Here is a 17,853-nt window from a genome sequence, read left to right as displayed (position 1 = left end):
TTAGAAATAAATTTATTAACTATATCTAGAATATATTTTTATATTTTTGTAAAAGTCACTTATATTGAAGAAGATAAAAGCATTTCTTTTAAAAATACTAATTTTCCTCAGTTGTTTGGCTCATAATGCACAGAGTTTTCAATCAGAACCTTTACCAACACTCTCAAAAGTTGACAGCGTACAAAAAAAGTATAATACTAAACTCTGAAATTGAGGTACTGAAAATGTGATGAAATATGAATGTTTAAAGCAATTAGTTTTTCACTCTGCATGCGCCAAAGATAGCAATTTGTATTCTTCATAATTTAAAGTTCAAGTAGATCCTCCAACTCATAGTAAAATTCTAGTTCAAAATCTTAAAAAGATATCATTGATCTAATGAGCCATAAATCAATAATTAATTGATAAGCAATGAATCGTGAGGGATTGTTCACAAATAGTCTTTTTATTGTAAATCACACTGATTGATTGCCGCCAAGTGTTACAAATTTGCATAAAACCCCTTACGATTTATCACCTATCCAAGAATTATAGAAACTCTGCTCATAGGAGATCTACTAGGATTTTAAACTTTAAAGGTTATAAATTTTTATCTTTTGCCAATGGCAGTGGAAGTTTAATTGCTTTGAAAGTTCATTCATTACATTTTCAATATTTTAATTTCAAAGTTTAATATTATGTTTCTCTTATATATGTTGTCAAATATTTTGAAAGTTTAGAAACGATTGATGAAAAACTCTGCATGTTATGAGTCGAAAACCTTCAAATAAAATTAATAGTTTTGAAAGAAATTCTTATATTTTTGTGAGTATAATTGATACTTTTACGTTCATATAAAAATTCATTCTACATAGCACGTAAACTTATTTTGAAATTTACAGCTTATTCCAAGCTATTTACTATGAAGGATGGTCAGAAACCTTTTTTGTTTTTCTCAATTTGTTGCTCGTCCCCTAAATGAATGGGTAATTTAATTTTTTTTGGATAAGGACAGCTGGAGCAGAGCTATTATGTCAAAAAAGTTACAGAACAATTAGTCTCTCATTTCTAGAGAAATCTGTAAAAAACGTAAATTTTTGAAATTGTCTCAATACTTTTGGTGATATCGTCGGCACCATGCTAAACTAATGAATGTGAAAAATCGCTAATCACGTTCTTCACATTCGATTGTTAATTGTAGTACTCAAAAAGGGCTACCTACTTGTTATAACTACTTCAAACAATAGTTTTACTCTTTAAAGTTATCTATAAAAATTGAAACATTTAAAATAACTAAACGTTTGTGGTTGAAAAAAGTTATTTTGTCTGTCCTGAAAAGTGCCAATTTTCACATTTATTAGTTTACCATGGTGCCGACGATGTAGTGTTTTATATAAATTGATAAATTATATCTTTCCGATCTATGTCGTTGTAAGATGAGGAAACTGAAACTGTTCATTTGGAGAGAAGAATTGTTAATTTAGCTGTTTTAAATATCGATTATTTTGAAAAGTCAAATGTTTTCCTCCTTACTCTAAATACACTGTTTTTAAACTACCTTTTAAAAAAGAATTTTAGTGTTCCACTCTCTGGGTATCCCCCAAAAGCAAATTAAAAGATTTTAAATTTCACCCTACTTTTTAGTTTGATACTAAGTTTAATCTTCAAGTCCAGGGGCATGTTATAAAATCTCATTGTTATGAACGGAAAAGTTATGAAATAAAAAAAAAAGATTCTTAAATGTTTTCTCTGCTAATTCAACTCTATTTCTTTAAACTAATGCTAAAGTTAGTGCATTTTTAAGTTTTTAAATAAGAAAGACATAATTTTTTACCAGCAATAAAAACGTTGAAATCAAGAACCTAATGTGGAAGGAAAATATAAAATTAAAAAGAAAATAAATTTAAAAAATGCATTTGACTCTGTAAGGCGTATTAGAATTCTATGAATAAGGGTTTTCTAGTGTATTTTCCCAGTGTGCTTTAAGTTCTGAAAAGTTCAGAACTTAACGCACACTGGGCTACTAAGTTCTCTTCTAAACTATTCTATTCTATTCTATTCAAGAGTCACAACTGACTTCAACTGCATTTATGTCGAGGACTGCATACTAAGTGCTTTGCCTCCATTGTTTTTATATACCGATAGATGACAGCTCCATCACCGGATCGAGCAGTTAATGAGAATTTAGAACTAGTCCAAGAGCTAATAGCTACCTGGTACTAGCACCCCCAGAGGTATCGTTTCACTTGGAGGACATTGAGACCACGAGCATATTTAACGTCGCCCATTCCCCTTTAATGACGACGGTGGGTCTTCGACCAGCAAGGATCGAACCCGACTTCTAAACTAAAAGCTCTAAGTTCTCTTAAAGGGCAGCCATTTTACAGAGCTATCATAAACTGAACTTTCTTCTCATAGTGCCACTAACTAAAGATAAAATGAATTAATAATAATAGAATTTGGTTTTTGTAAGCTATTAATATATAAATAGAGTTATAATTTTTGAATTGTAAAATATATCTCCTATTTTTCGAAAAAGTGCATCTTTTAAATTCTTAGTAGTAAATCTCTCAAAGTATTTTCAAAGTAAACAAATTATAAGCATTACTCATCTATAATTGTCCCCCTGCCCCCCCCCCCCCCCCACACACACACTTTTTTTACATCATTTTTAAAAAATTCGGCATTTGCTAATCGATTTATTAAAAATGCTACAAGACAACTTTTTATTGCTGGCAAAAATTTGTCATGATTGAATATTCTTTTTCTGCCCCTACTTTTCTTGATACTTGTTATGATTTTGTCAAAAGGGCATTGAAAATACGTGATGAATCAAAATACTCATGATACAACACAGTATGATATTGTAAAGTTTTATTTTTGTAAAAGTGTCAACAACCAACAACACTGAATATATTTTCAACACAAGTTGACAAAAAAGCAAAAGAGAAGAAATGAAACTATATACAAACATACATGTGTACGCACATTATGTATACACATTTCCACACATCTATGCATAATATGCATACACACACAAAATATCTACAACTTTGTACTTTTACACAACAAATATTGTTTCAGCCGCACAACCAAGCAATACATTTTATTTTGATAGAATTACTACGAAAATAAGCAAGTCTGTAAATACACAAAGAAATACATTAAAATACCAGTAGTTTTCACATTTTATTTCAGTGATGTTTCTCCTTTCACTTCTGCCCTATATACTAAGGAAACGATGTCACAGCAGGTTAATTAATTACAACTCCTGCAGCACCTTATGTATTCTTATATATATACATATACAGTGTCCTGAAAAAGACTGAATGTTTTGAAAAACTACAGAAAAACGGTTAATGATAAAAATATACTTCTTGCAGAAAATTCATGTGGCGAGCCATATTTTTTTTCTCTCTCTTCAAAGTAGCAAATTTTAGTTTGAAAATTTTCTAATTGTACATTACATCCTAATTTTTTGGAAAAGTTTTTAATGAACAAAATTTCATAACATTTTTTTCAAAATGTCGACCGTCGGCTGTAATCACATGTCGCAATTGAAAGAAAAATTGGTGAATTTCAATTCTTCATTTTTGACTTACAGGCTTACTATCTGCAGCGCCATCTGTTGAAACATTTGTGAACTAAAATTTGGAACTCGGTGGGGAAAAAATTACGCCCCACCACATGAATTTTCTTTAAGAATTTTTTTTTAATCACTAACTGTTTTCCTGTTATAAATTTTTGAAACTGTCAGTCTATTTCCGCACACCTGTATATATATATAAGTAGCATAGCAAAATTAAAGTTTATTAAAAGAAATACGTTCTGCGCAGCACTCACGCGAAAGGACTCGCACATCAAATTAGTTAAAGCGTGAAAGTACTCAACAACTGCGCTACAATGCTTCAACCAACTGAACACCTCTTTAATTACACATGCAGCTTAATTTTTTATAAGCAAAAATTCTAATAAAACTGACAACCTCTTTCCTAACAGAGGTACATTCTTTTAATCTAGTCAACCCGATTTATGTCTCCGGAAATTATATGTAACTGTAACTGTAGCTGCCTTTTGTGTTTAGTTTCAAAAAACTAATTCTACCATTTTTTTTTATTATCACGATTACGACCAGGAAAGACAACCTCCTCCGTTTCGCAGCCTAGAACTAGTTTGTTTAGTTGAGTTTATGTTCCAGTTATATATATTTACAAAGTCCAGGCAAATCGAGAGATATTTACATATTATTTTCCCCCATCCGAAGCCAGATGGTTTGTCTAGGATACTGCGAATGACCGGCGCATCGGGGCCGATCACTAATCTACATTTTGTTTCTGTGCCTCCCCTCAAAGGGGAGGAGCGACTAGTTTGGAAGTTATTCTGCAAGTACTCTTTCTCTGAGGATTGCTAATAAGAGGAAAAGGCATTCGATCTAGATGCTTTAAATGTGAGTACAAACCATAACAAAGTGTCATTCTCGTACTGGACATCTTACAAAAGTTGCTTCTCTTTGCTATTTCATTCTATGCATGTCGTCTACTGCGCATATTCTTAACCTGTAACTATTATTAATAAAAGTGTCAATATTTCTTCCAATTAAAATGCTGTAGTCGTTTATCTTTAAAGCTTCACTTATTTTCTAAAACTTTCCTTATTTTTCAAAAGAGGGGAAGAATTTCAGTTAATGTTGAAAGAGTACAATCACTTACAATGTAACTTTGATCCAGTTTCTCTATTTTCAATCGTCCATTCATGCTTTGAACGTGAGTATTTTCGAATAGAGCAACCGGTTGATTGATCTAATGACATCAGTGGTAAATGCGGTGAGTGTCCCATAGGATATTTTCATTAGTTTTCATTGACCGGTAGCTCGATCGGAACGTATCTGATTAGCCATTGGTTAACTGGTTGCATTATTCGACCATAGCCAGCGTTATAGTATGTATTAGAGTCAAAATGAAGAAAAACTCCTAATGTATTAAATAAATATCCAAAATTTAAGAAGTAATAATAATAAAAACCATTTGAAAATGAATTATTCACCCGGTTCATTGTTATCCTGCCACATAGGTTATCTTTGAACCATGTGAAAAGTGTGATTGAAACTAGTGAAACTTTGAAACAAAAATAAAATGCCTAAATGTTAAAAACTCCGAGATATCTACAGTTACTTATATTGCATAGAATATTAAATTGTAGAATGTTTCAGCCACTTCAAATCGACATTCGAGAGTAACTTCTGAAAGATAACTTGAGAATTATTGGATTGTTCGATGAGCTTATAACTTGTAGTGAAAAATAAAAAGTAAAAAAAAATGGTATTATAGCCTTTTCTGCAGAGTAGAATTGAGCCTCCTACTCTTTCTTTTGAGGTCAACTTGCATAGTTTCAATGTTCCCCTGTATAACAGTAACAAATTGTTCGTGGACTTTGTTAGTGGCCAGGGTCAGATTAAGGCTTGGGCGCAAACCTAGGGCACCAAATCTGCTTTTAAAGTTTTTAATTCAAGTATCTTGTTCTATAGAGAAATGTGCAAATATTATTTTAAGAAATAAATCTCAGAAACGCTTAATTCAAAATATCTTTTTACTTCAATATACTATTAGCAGGGGTGCCCAGGGACGGGGAAGGTCATGATGCAGGTTGCGCCTTTGAAATTTTAAAGGTGGAAGAGGAATTTTTCTCCCTGAGAGGCTGTCATTTTGAGTATCTTCTTTGGGTATTTTTTTTTTGGGGGGGGGGGGGGGGTATTGCCCTTAGGGAAGCCCCTCCCCTGTTTTGAGTGGGATGGGACCTCTAATAAAGTTTGTGCCTAGTGTCCTCTAAAGTTATAGTTGAGCTCTCATAGTGGCACCATTTCAAAACTTAATTTTAAATTAAAAAAAAAAAGATATTCAAAATCATTTTATAATTTTCAGCTATTTTACCTGCATTAAATTTTCAAGTGCTTTCAAATGTTATTTCAAAGTAACTAACAACATATCGTCGGCAGCATGCGAAACCAACGAATGTGAAAAATTGTGTTTTTCAAATTTGATGTTTGCCGCAGTACTCAAAAAAAGCTACTGGTTATTATTACTTCAAACAATATAATTTTTTTACTCTTAAAGTTATCTATAAAAAATAACACACTGAAAATAATAAAACGCGTCAGATGGAAGAAAATTATATTCATTGTTTTAGCTCTCCTGAAAAGTGCCAATTTTCATATTCGTTAGTTTATCATGGTGTCGACGATATTAGGAAGGGGAAAATGTGACAACAGTGAAGTATCAGTTAAATAGATGCTTCCTGTTTTTTGTTTGTTAGCAATCTCAAAATGGTTTAAAAGTACCGATTTCACGTGTTCAAATAAACAACTGCTTGTTGATTTCAGCTATTGGTTTCTGGTACCCTTTCGAATAACTGGGCTCATGTAACTTTTATGGTATATAGAAGAAACATTTTGCATCATTTCTTGCGGCAAAATTTTTTGACGTTAACATTGAAAAAAAAAAAAAAAAAAAAAAAAAAAAAAAAACCCTTAGCAAATGTATGTTTATACATGTGTAGTTAGAAATTGTGACACTAAAAGAAAAATATTTTTTGTTTTATTTCAGAAACTTCATCTAATTTTAAAAAATGAAGAAGACGAAAAATAAATAAGTAAATGAAATTTCTTCATTAACTTCGGCGAAACATGATCCTAATGTTTGAAATTTTTGTTAATATTGTCGTCTCAGAGAAGCAGTAAGACATCTAATACCAGGAATAACAGTAAGATATCCTACTGTTGCTCTGAGGCGACGATATATTCAAGAACAGAAATAAAAATATAATTATTGAAGATTACGCGAAATTGTTGAATTCCGTAATGATTAAGTTAGCTCATCGATAAAAACAAGAGAAACATTACTTCTTCTGTGAAGAGAAAACTTTTTAGTAAATCCATTTTGTAATCCATCGCCCATGGTGCGAATATTTCCTCAATTCCGTTCAGATACATTTTCTAAGTTTTATCAGGATTATTTAGAAGAGATCCCTCCCCCGTGGCTGTAATCTACCGTTCGGGTATTGTGACAACCGCTACAGTTTCTGGAATACGATTTTTCCATTTATGAAGTTTTATCGCTAATTTTAAACTTCATGTGCTGATTTTACAAATTAAAAAAAAAAAAAATCGGTTTACGAAGCACTAATATGAATTTGTTTTATAGTTACATGGTTTACTTGAGGAAAATGAGATAAAAAAGAACATTTTACCACACATTCAGGTGTTTGGATTGAAAAAAAAGACAACTTTTCGAATGCTTAGATAGACCTTTTGCTTCTATTGGCAAACATTTTTATTTGAAAACTTGAAGTATTAATGATTGCCTTGGCACATTTATGTTACATCACTTTTCGTCAAAAGTGTGAGGAACTTGATGCGTTCTTAGAGATATTGCACTTTATAACGCAGTTGACAGTTCTGTAGACTACATAACGGCCTGCAACAATATAAGAGTCTTCTTTTTTTTCCGAAAAGCTTATTTTGACTTTGATAAAGGTATAAAATCAAAAATAATTAAAAACGTTATTCTTTACAAAGTTTCAAATTATTTTGAAGAATACTTCGCTTTTCCTTGTACGAAAGTGAACGCCTTCTTTAGAGAAGCCAAGCAAACTACTAGTACACATTCAAATATTTCTTTAAACATTTAATCTTAACTTTGGTTTCCGATTAATAGTAACCCTCATTTAGGTACTTTTCCGCGAAACTTGCCAATATGGGAAAAAATTCGGTTATGGTGACATTTATGCTCCCCCCCCAACAGAAAGGTTTTGTATCTTTGATACGAGCGGAAAGTTTCACTTCTGAATTCCTAGTAAGTTTTAAAGAAATTATTTTTTTTAAATCTGGTTTTCTGAATTCTCATTTGACTTAAGTTAAAACTTAAAAATCTTTAATAAAATTTCGATATGTTGAGGATTTTATAAGCTTGTTTTCTTCAAGAAATTTGTAAAAACAAAGTAATGACCACCACTAGATTTTTTAATAATGATACTAATAATGAACAGGAAAGATCTAAATTTCAAATTCTCCTGAATCACGACCAAAATTTGGCAAGCATTTACTTAATACTCCTATGCATTTACAGATTTTAATGCATCAGTGATTTGATTGTACAAACACGAAAATAATTAATGAGACTAAAATAAAGTTGATTAAATGATTAATATAAAATGAAATTATACCGTTTAATTTATGAAACGTCACTTAGTAGAAAATGCTTCAGGTAAACTTAATACCCATAAATTCAGTATCTTATTTTAAGCCAATTCTAGTATGCAAAACGTGTGAAAAGAACTGGAGAATAATGTAGTTATATCGTATGGGGGGGGGGGGGGATTTAGTGATACCGCTCAGTAGCGAATCGAATGTAGAACTTATCTCAAAAACTTTTTAGAACACAATAATTATTAGCAAAAAATTTGAATTCAATGCTCTTTCTAGCCACAGTATTGGCCAAGTTTGTTCACATAACTGCGGCATATATAAGCGGTAAATCGACAGTGGCACATCTTTAAACTATCTGTGTTTGGAGGAAAATTTTGTAGTTTTTAATTGTGCACACTACAAAACCGACGGGTGATCATAACGTATTATTTTTTAAATAAAATACGTTGTAGTGTCAATCGAAGTTAGAATAATTTAAAACCTTTGTTTTCTACAAGTTTTTTTTAAAATATTTTTTTTAAATAGATGTGCTATCATAGTGGCCGGGGAGCAACACCTAAATGAGTATAACTAATTTAGTACTTTGCAATCGTAACAATCGTGTTAATATCATTATAACTCGCTAAAAGTAGCGTATTAATATTTCCCCAAACATAATTCACATTCAAGAATTACTTTTAGATCTAATAAACTTGCAAACACTCCCTGAAAAAGTAATTTATACATGAACGTATAAGTAAGCAAATGACAATTAGATGTTTTTTTTCCTTTTAATAGCTATTACAAAATAAAAGTGCTATCGTAAATAACATTGAAGGGGTTGTATTCAAAAATAAAATCGTTAATAATTTGACAAAATTTTTCATTTATTTCAAAGATTTATTTAACCTACATTTGTTTAAATGTTTAAATTTTTTTTTTTTTTTGGTTTTAAAGTTCTTGGGACTGTTTTCTCTTTAGTATCGACATAGCTTCAGATGCTGCCCCCCCCTCTCCTCCTCAGATTCATTTTATTAGATATATATAAAGAAAACTATTTCGTCCTTGATTTCAGCACTACATAAATGTAAAGTTTTATTATTTGACGAGGTTATGTAGTATTTTTCTCTGCATCATCCCACCTCTTAGCGTTACGTCTTATTGTTAGGTTTTACCGTCCGGACGAAATTCCGAATTAAGGTGTTCTCAAACATGAATTGAAAGGAAATACAAAACATTGGCAAAGCATTAAAACTATTAAATTTTAGAAAGAACAGATGAAGATGAACATGTATATATATACTTCCGTGGGCAGGTAAAGGGCAGTACACCTGCAAATTTTTCTTTCTTTCTTTTCTTTTTTTTTTTTTTTGCATTTTTGTCATTCCTTGTACCTTTAGCTTTATAATACAAACTTGCTTATTTGGTTTCCGCTGAAAGAAACGTCTAACTCCAGTACTTCCCTGTTGTTTGTATTGAATCCAAAACGCGTTTCTTTCAAATATCTCGAAAAATCTTTTTTGCAGATACTGCCGTTAACCTGGCCACGGCAGTACACTTTGGAGCAACACAACCAATGCTGACCAAATCTAATATGCCAGAAACCTGTACACGAGACCACTTTGGACTTAAAACAACTTGTTGCACTGAAAACTTGTTTAACTTTTCAATTCAGCAACAACCAGTGTTGTGCAGCGCCCTATCAGCTGCCTAAATTCTATGGTCTTTTTTTTTTTTTTTAAACAATTGGGATTTTTATTTAGAGATAAACACGAATTGGCTCTTGTAATTCAAGTGTAATTGAAATAAATTGAAATTATGTGTACATTGATAATATTGCATGTGACAATAGATTCTTGCAGTGTTAAAAACTTCTTTGGGCCCGGCTTGAAAGTTAGAGAGGCCAGAAAAAATTAAAAAACGTGACCACTACTTTTTTCTAAATTGATATTATTAGTTGTATTGCTTCAAGTACAAGTATATTTATTAAAATTAAATACAAATTAATTCATAACACCGTTTTAAGTCATTTGTCATAATCAATATTTACAACAATTTCATTTAGGTATCTAAAATGCGTAAAAGGAAATAAAAAGCATAAGTTCATTTGTGATAAGAAATTTATAACAGTATTGCTTCTGTTATTCATTTATTGTTTTCTCTCGAAAAAATACAGGGAAATCCAGAACTGTGTGTAGACACGCTTAGGGAATGTACCAAGCAAACCAGAGTAACAAAACAACACTTGAATGTATGACCAAGAATTCCAACCTGAGTTGCATGGGGAGAGGATGGAGAATTGACAGGGTAAGTACACTGTAAAGGAAAAAAAAAACAAAAAAAAAGCCCTATAATATAGTCCGACCGCGAACAAATGACCCTTGTCAATGATTTGAAAAAACGAGTCCATTCCTTAAATAGGTAGCGAAGGAAGAAAAAGGACGCGTGGCATATTTTGGAGTTTAGCAACATTTTAGTGATATGAAAAAAATTTACTCCTAGTATCTCTTCTTCATGTGATTATTTAGACCTGAAAGATTTAAGTTGCGGCAATAACTGCGTTGAGTTGGCGAAAAAGTAAAAAGCACAAGCCTTGCCTTCTTTATCACAACCCTACTCGAACTAATTTTCAATTGACAATGGCGCACTTGTAAATTCCGTTCCAACTTTTCTCTCCATATCTCCCCTTCACGAAAATGGACAATTTTGAAGCGGGGAGGAGCAAAGGCTCAACTTTTCATGGTCAGACTAGACACTACTAGTAAACCTCTAGGAAACTGGGCTTCCATTAATTTTTCTAGTAACGATCGAGTGTCTTCTCAAGTAATCTTGGCAGCCTTACTTAAGATGAAGCTGTATCATTAACTAGAAACTTTTGTGGAAGTCCAGTTTCCCACAGATTTTCTAGTACTACTGCAGTTTATTTAGTGTATCTTAGCAATATCTGAACATTAGAGAATATGTGTACACATACTGTCAATCTTTTACTTTCCACAAAGTTAAGAACGTTGATAGTACTGAGTGAAGCCAAGTGAAAATATTCGACGATTTCTGCACAGCTAGAAGAAATCAGTGTGACGTGGTCTGAGTTTGTTTTGTAATGGATATAATCGAGAGATTTGCGTGAATAATCTGATAAATCGAGTGATTCTGATAATCGAATGTTCAACAATCGAGTGAATCTCTCAAGCAGAATCTGACAATTTTCCCGATTGGTTTCAGAATCAAATTAATTTTTCGTGGTACTTCCATGCCAATCATTTGGTTATCCCCATCTCTGTGAATTCGAATCAACTGGGTGCGACCTTATCTTTCAGGTTGCAAGGGAAAATCCCCATGTAAGAATTTATAGTTGGGGCAAAGCAAACCTGGCAGCGTCGTACAAAATAATGTGACCTGACTTTCTGTATCCTTAACAGTACTGTTAAACTTGTTTGGCCCCATCTATAGACTAATTAAATTAAACAATCGGGCGGAAATTATTTATAATTTATTAAGTTATAGATTCCTTCCACACACAGCTGTGTTACTCTTATTTGTTTTTGTGCTTTGTATCTTCCCAAAACGTTTATACACACAATTTGAAATCATGCTGTATAAGGATTCAACAATTTTGCCATCAGCTAGAAGCAGTTCGATCGGAGAAACAAAATTATTTTGAATGGTTTGAACGATAACACAGCATGAGAAAGTGATAAGCTTAACATTTCTTAGATTGGCTGAAATAATTTTGAGAATTTTAAATGCGAACCTTTCGTCCAAAACTTGAAATAATTTGGCACTATTTTCTTTCTTACTCAATAGAGTTATTTTTAATGCTAAGAATGCTTTTAATTGAGCCATTCAGGAAGAGGAAATAAGTTTCTGATTGTATTTGATCGAGCAGAGGGTATAAGAAAAAATTTCATGTTGGCAAATGCCATCTGTATAAAAACTATCTTCTTTTTAAGAATGTTAATTTGTTGATACACATTTGCCATCAACTTTGTTCTAGTAAATTTTCGAGCTTGGTAGAAAGTTTTCACTTTCAAAGCAAAGATTACTTGTCGTTAAGAATTCATTACGTCCAAGGCACAGCAGCTTTCCGCAATACGTCGCTTGTAAAACTCTGATACAAACATTTTGACTCTTGAGCTGTGACCGTTACGACAAAAAGATATTTCTTAATATATAAGTCTACTGTACAATATTAGGAGGACTACGTTCAAGCACTAACTATGACAAACAAATACTCATGCAAAAGAGAGGAATATAGCATTTATATCTATTTCTGAAACTCTTTTCTTCGTCTATAAATCAACTTCCCATTTGTTATCATAAGCTAGTAATAATAATTGAATCATTTGAGCTAACCGAGTCTTTTGTTGACCTATGATATGAAGACAAAAGTAGTATCCCGATGAATGCATAAATTTATTTGCTTTTTTAGTGCCCAAACAGTCAGTTCCTCGAACGGCGTCAGGTACGAACATAGAAAGTTAACTGGACTAACAGTTCACAATCATGACTGAACGGGAGCGATATGGTTGAATAAATGCAATGATAAACAAATTTCGTTTCTATTTTCCACCTCCAAATCGAATTAAAAAATACTCCGCTCAGAACCGTCCGATGCTTCTTACAATGTCCGATTCGTCTCGATGGCTGACACAAAAGTTCGGGTTAACTAATTAGAGCACCAAAATGTGTATATTTTTAAGAGACTAAAACGCGTCGACCCTTTTTTTCTCTCAATATATATTTATATTTTTGAAAAATATGACCTAAATCTCCCGTGTGACAAGGCAACTCTGGCACTAACTATTTCTGATGCTAGCAGTCGGACTGTTTGCTCGACATGGATGTGCTAGCCTGCTCCTTCTTGGGCACCGTCGGTGGGATGACGTAGAGGGGCGCGCCGTACTCGTCGTACACGAAATACTGCTTGCCCGGATCCGGCTCCTTGTTCTTGCCGTAGTTAGCCGGCAGGGTCGAGGCCTTGTCGAAGGACGAGTCCTCGCGGGGCTTCCAGATGGGCGAGCTGGCCTGCACGGTCTGGGGGTGGTAGCTGGAGGGCGGGTTGCTCGACTGGATGAGCTTCGCCGACGAGCTGCCCATGCTCGAGTTGGAGAGCGACGAGGTGGTGCTGAGGCTGAGCGCCCGCGGTGCGCCCAGCCCGGGCTTCAGCTTGTCATGCGACTTGTCCGACTTGTCGGAGCGGTCCGAACGGTCGGACCGGTCTGACCGCTCCGACTCGAGGTTCGAGGAGGGCGAGTGGCCGCGGGAGGAGGAGGCGGCGATGTCGTCCATGCCGTCGGCCACCGTTCGGCTGCGCGTGCGGAAGTCGTGCCCGCCGTCCGCGTCGCCGTCGAAGTGTCCGGCCGAGTGTCGCTGCGAGTGTCGGGAGGAGCGCTTCTTGGCGCTCAGGGTGCGCGCCATGCCGTCCGGGCGCCGCGAGTGCGGAGACTTCTCGCGTGCCCCGCTCCCGGCCCTGGTCGCCGGGACGGTCATGTTGCGGACGCTCTCCCGGATGATCTGCCGAATGGTGCGGAGGAAAGAGTTCCTAAGCTCGCTCGTACTGAAAGAAAAGAACAAAACACACTGAGAAAATGGTCAGACAATAGGAAGATAGTGTAAATGTTAAATAACCGCATTAAGAGCATTGCATTCTCGCGTTTTGAGCCTGCGTCCAATCCCTCTCTCGATGCAGAAGACGCGAGCTTATGGATGATAGTACGTCCAGCAAGCGCAAACATTTTTCTTGCCTCTTTTGTGTTTTCTAAAAGCTGATATTTTTGATTTTTACTTCTGAGCACAAAGAGGCAAACATTGACCTCCACTGTCAAATAATTAAAAGTGCTTTTTTTTCTCTCTCGAGGTCGAGAAATAAAACCTATTTTGAAAAGCGCTGCGCACAGATGTGCTACGGGGTGTCTCGCAAAGGCGTAGAGATATGACTGTTAGCCCAGTCAGCTGCCTCCTGTGACGAAGGTTGGGAAAGTTGGTGCCACGCTTCAGCATTTGTCAATTAGAACGGTGGAATTTGTCATAGAGAAGTAGATGGATGATATTTCAAAGAATCTCAAATAAAAGTCTTCCTTTTAACTATAGTTTTCCTCAAAACAACCAATCAAACATTGAAAAAAAAGGCCTTGTATAAGCTTTAGACCACTATTTTTATTAGACTTTTTTTCCCCGGATAAAACAGTCGTATTCGTGAGAGCATTGATTTCACAAGCTTTTGGAGTGCGCATTTAAGTCCAAATAGTACCACACATTTGACATTTGCGAAGCTGACTTCAAAATCCTGTGAAATGGATAGAAGAGGCATTTTTTCAAACTGTCACAAACATTTTCTATTGAGATAAAATCTCGGCTTTGCCAGGGAAAGCGTTCGAATTCATATTGATGTTCATTGTACCAATTTGAAACTATTTTGTCGCGACGTTTAAGTGTATTATCTTCCATGAAGTATCCATTTCCTCCGAAGTAAAAATGTAGTATGACAGGAGGAACTTCCAATCATTCTAGGCATTGCAAGGTTTCTTTTATACGCTAGAGAAGTACCATGTCACAATTTCTGTTCTAACAAAGCATGCTCCAGATCACGATACTCCATACCCCTGCATAGTACATACCAACAGACCTTTGCACAGATAAGATGGGTGCTCACCAAAGATGACGTCATCCATCATGGCAAAGCAGGGTGTAACGAGTTTCAACCAACCACATGACCTGGTTCCGTAATTCAAATATCTTGTGCCTTCTTTTCCCAAACGCCCTGTAAACGAATTGTGGCATTTGGACGCAAATGAGGGCTTTCCTCACGGCCACCCGGCCGCGTGATCCAGGCCCGTCAATTTTGGAGCAAAACGATCATATAGGGGAAAAGGGGGCACATGTGAACAATTTTTTCATTTCTTTATTTTTCAAAAAATATTATCAATTTCTCAACGCAAAAGTGTCACCATGATTGAATACACTTTTCTTTGTGTTATGGATTTTTTCAGGATTTTTTAAAAAAATAATTTCTTTACTTTATGGTACGTTTAAAAAACGTCTACAGTTGTTCACGTGTGCCCCTAGAGGGGGGCACATGTGAACAGGCCTGGGGCACATATGAACGCGGGTAAAAAATGCAGGAGAAGCGTCATATTTTAAAGGAAAATTCTTCAATATGACCTAAATAACAATTACTTTGAAGGGTTTATAACCTATACTGCATCAGTTTCAATTGTACAGTTATTGTTTTACTGAGAAAATATTTTTTCCGAATATATAACTGCGCGCTGTCAAATCTCTGAAGTCTCGTAACCTGTTCTGATCACTGAATAAACTAGACAAAAACTTATGTGACTACATAAACGAAAAAAAAAAAATGTAAGGGTTACTCTGTATATATTTTGCTTTTAAGCTTCATACATTGTTTGATAAAGTACTTTAAAATGATTTTGAACTTCAGTTTTTAATTAAATGAAAATATTGTGTGTCTTTTTATTTCCTGTAAGTATTGTATAACACTAAATTATGGATCAAATATTTAGTAACAAAAAAAAAAAATTAAATAATAAAAGTATTAAATTTTTATTTATTTATGTTTATTAATATTAATAACAGTTGATAATAAATTTACAAACTGATTATAGGAGAATAATAATTATAAATATTTATACAATTTTTAACACTTACAATATCCTACACTAATAATAATATTAAGAAGAGCGGTTATAGGAACTGTTCACTTGCGCTTGTGCCCCTAGATGTTGTGTTCACAAGTGCCCCATCGTCTACTTTAGAGCTTTAAATATTGCCATAAACTTACTTGAATGTTCATACAATGGTTCGTAATTGTGAGATTTAGATTAACAGTTAATTTTAAAAATGTTATCACGTGAAGAAGACGCTGATAAAATTTTTTCATGAATCGAAGAAAACAAAGAAGTTGCCACCACAGAAACATAAAATGGCTCATTGCTATAAATGTTTGTCCAATAGGTACAACTGGTACTGTACTTAATTGAGAAATTTTCCAGATTTTTTGCTTGAAACAATCTTAGTAAAACATACCATGTTCACATGTGCCCCGTGTTCGCACGAGTCGCCTTTCCCCCTACTTAGTACCACAAATTCACGATCTTAAACTTTGACTTCTACTCAGAGACAAACAAATTAGATTAAAAAAAAAGAAACTTCATTTTTTTCTTATTATAGTACGATCATAACCTGAAATTTTCACGAAAATTGAAGACATTAACTATTAAGTGTCCCAACTTTAAAAGAAATTATACTTAATATTATATTTCTCCCTTCACAATGTACTTGTCGTATCCTGAACTGGGGCTACTTGGACCCGAAATTTCATACTTTTTGCGAGTTTTACACTGAATGCTTTGATAAACCAATAATGTGAACTGATAACCTTTTTTTTTCCACTTTTCATACGTTCTGCTACACTGCAAAAAATAATTGTTGTTTTTAAAGTAATATACTGTATTTTCCTACAGTTTAATACTGCTTTGCTAAATAACAGAGAAAAACTGTAAAACTGTTTTAAGTTGCGCAAAACGATGCGCAAAAGGTGTTTCCTTTAATACGGGAAGATAAACGAATGAATTCGAGGTATCGATGGCCATGTTAGCAATTTTTCGGGGGTGTGTGGGGGACAGGACTGATCAGCTGTAATTCAAGTTAAAGGTAAGTAATAGTTATATTATTCATTACCTTTTCTTCAAAATGTAGTTTTCTTTATCATTGATAATGTGTGTAACATAATATTGTGTATTTTGAAATCATAATTCGTATTCCAATATTCGTTGATGTTGACTTTGCAGTTTCTTTTAGTTGCTAAGTTGTAGCGATTGCGTTATAGCAAAAGTCCGAGTATTTGTTGTGATCCTGAATATTTTACTGCACGTATGATAGTTTTTAAACATTTTCTAAAATTCAAATTTGATTTAAAAATAAATCAATTCCTTTCTTGATCGTATTTAAAGTTATTAGAACATTAGACTTTGTTTACGATTATATTTTGTGTTATATAGGATGTGAGTACTTAAAATTTAAATTCTTATGTTTTCTAGTAAATTTTTAGCGTATCGCGATTGACTTCTTTCTTCTTTTTCTTTCTTATGTTCAGTTTTAAATTCTTTAACAGTTTGCATTTAAATATTTTATTGATAAACTTTACGCTATAGCGTAAATAACTTTTATATCCTGTACATAATTCGATGAATAAAATGTAAATAAATAAAATAACAACATAACCGAGAGACATGCAAACAGTATCAAGTTTACTGATACTTTTTGTTGAAGAATTTGCCCCTCTGGAAATACAATACTCTGATGTCCGAACGACTCAAAATTCTCTGAAATCTGGAGCCAGCTTTCATACTTATCGAACAAAACTAAAATAACAATAATTAAAAAAATCATCAATGAAACACTCAAAAAAAAAAAAAAAAAAAAAAAAAAGAAAAGAAATTTTAGATACAAACACGAAACCCTTGTATTTTAAAAGTTTTATATATGCGTCAGTAGGAAATTAAAGTTTTACTTCAGGAAAAATGCACTAGTACCATTAAAACTTGTGAACCTAAGAATAATTTTAGAAACTATATTCAAAGGAACTCGATGGGAGGTCATGGGAAGTCTCTATGACCTCCCCAAAATTGCCATATTGGGGAAAATTTTGTCTGGCAATTCGGCAAATTTGGGGA

The 17,853-nt window shown here is 33.8% G+C and overlaps 1 protein-coding gene across 1 annotated transcript in view; it reads right to left on the bottom strand.

Annotated features, from left to right (window-relative positions):
• Nucleotides 1-12,970: 12,970 nt before the first annotated feature.
• LOC129216874 (protein still life, isoform SIF type 1-like) overlaps nucleotides 12,971-17,853 on the bottom strand; it is a 184,434-nt gene continuing 179,551 nt past the window's right edge. The window contains exon 26 of the mRNA XM_054851126.1: nucleotides 12,971-13,715. Coding sequence (XP_054707101.1) covers nucleotides 12,971-13,715 — 745 coding nt within the window. The remainder of the gene's footprint in view (nucleotides 13,716-17,853) is intronic.

The sequence above is a fragment of the Uloborus diversus genome, chromosome 1 (genome assembly GCF_026930045.1).
Source record: "Uloborus diversus isolate 005 chromosome 1, Udiv.v.3.1, whole genome shotgun sequence".
Classification (NCBI taxonomy): Eukaryota; Metazoa; Arthropoda; class Arachnida; order Araneae; family Uloboridae; genus Uloborus; species Uloborus diversus.
The sequence above is the reverse complement of the archived record's forward strand: the minus strand, read 5'-3'. Positions and strand labels throughout refer to the sequence as shown.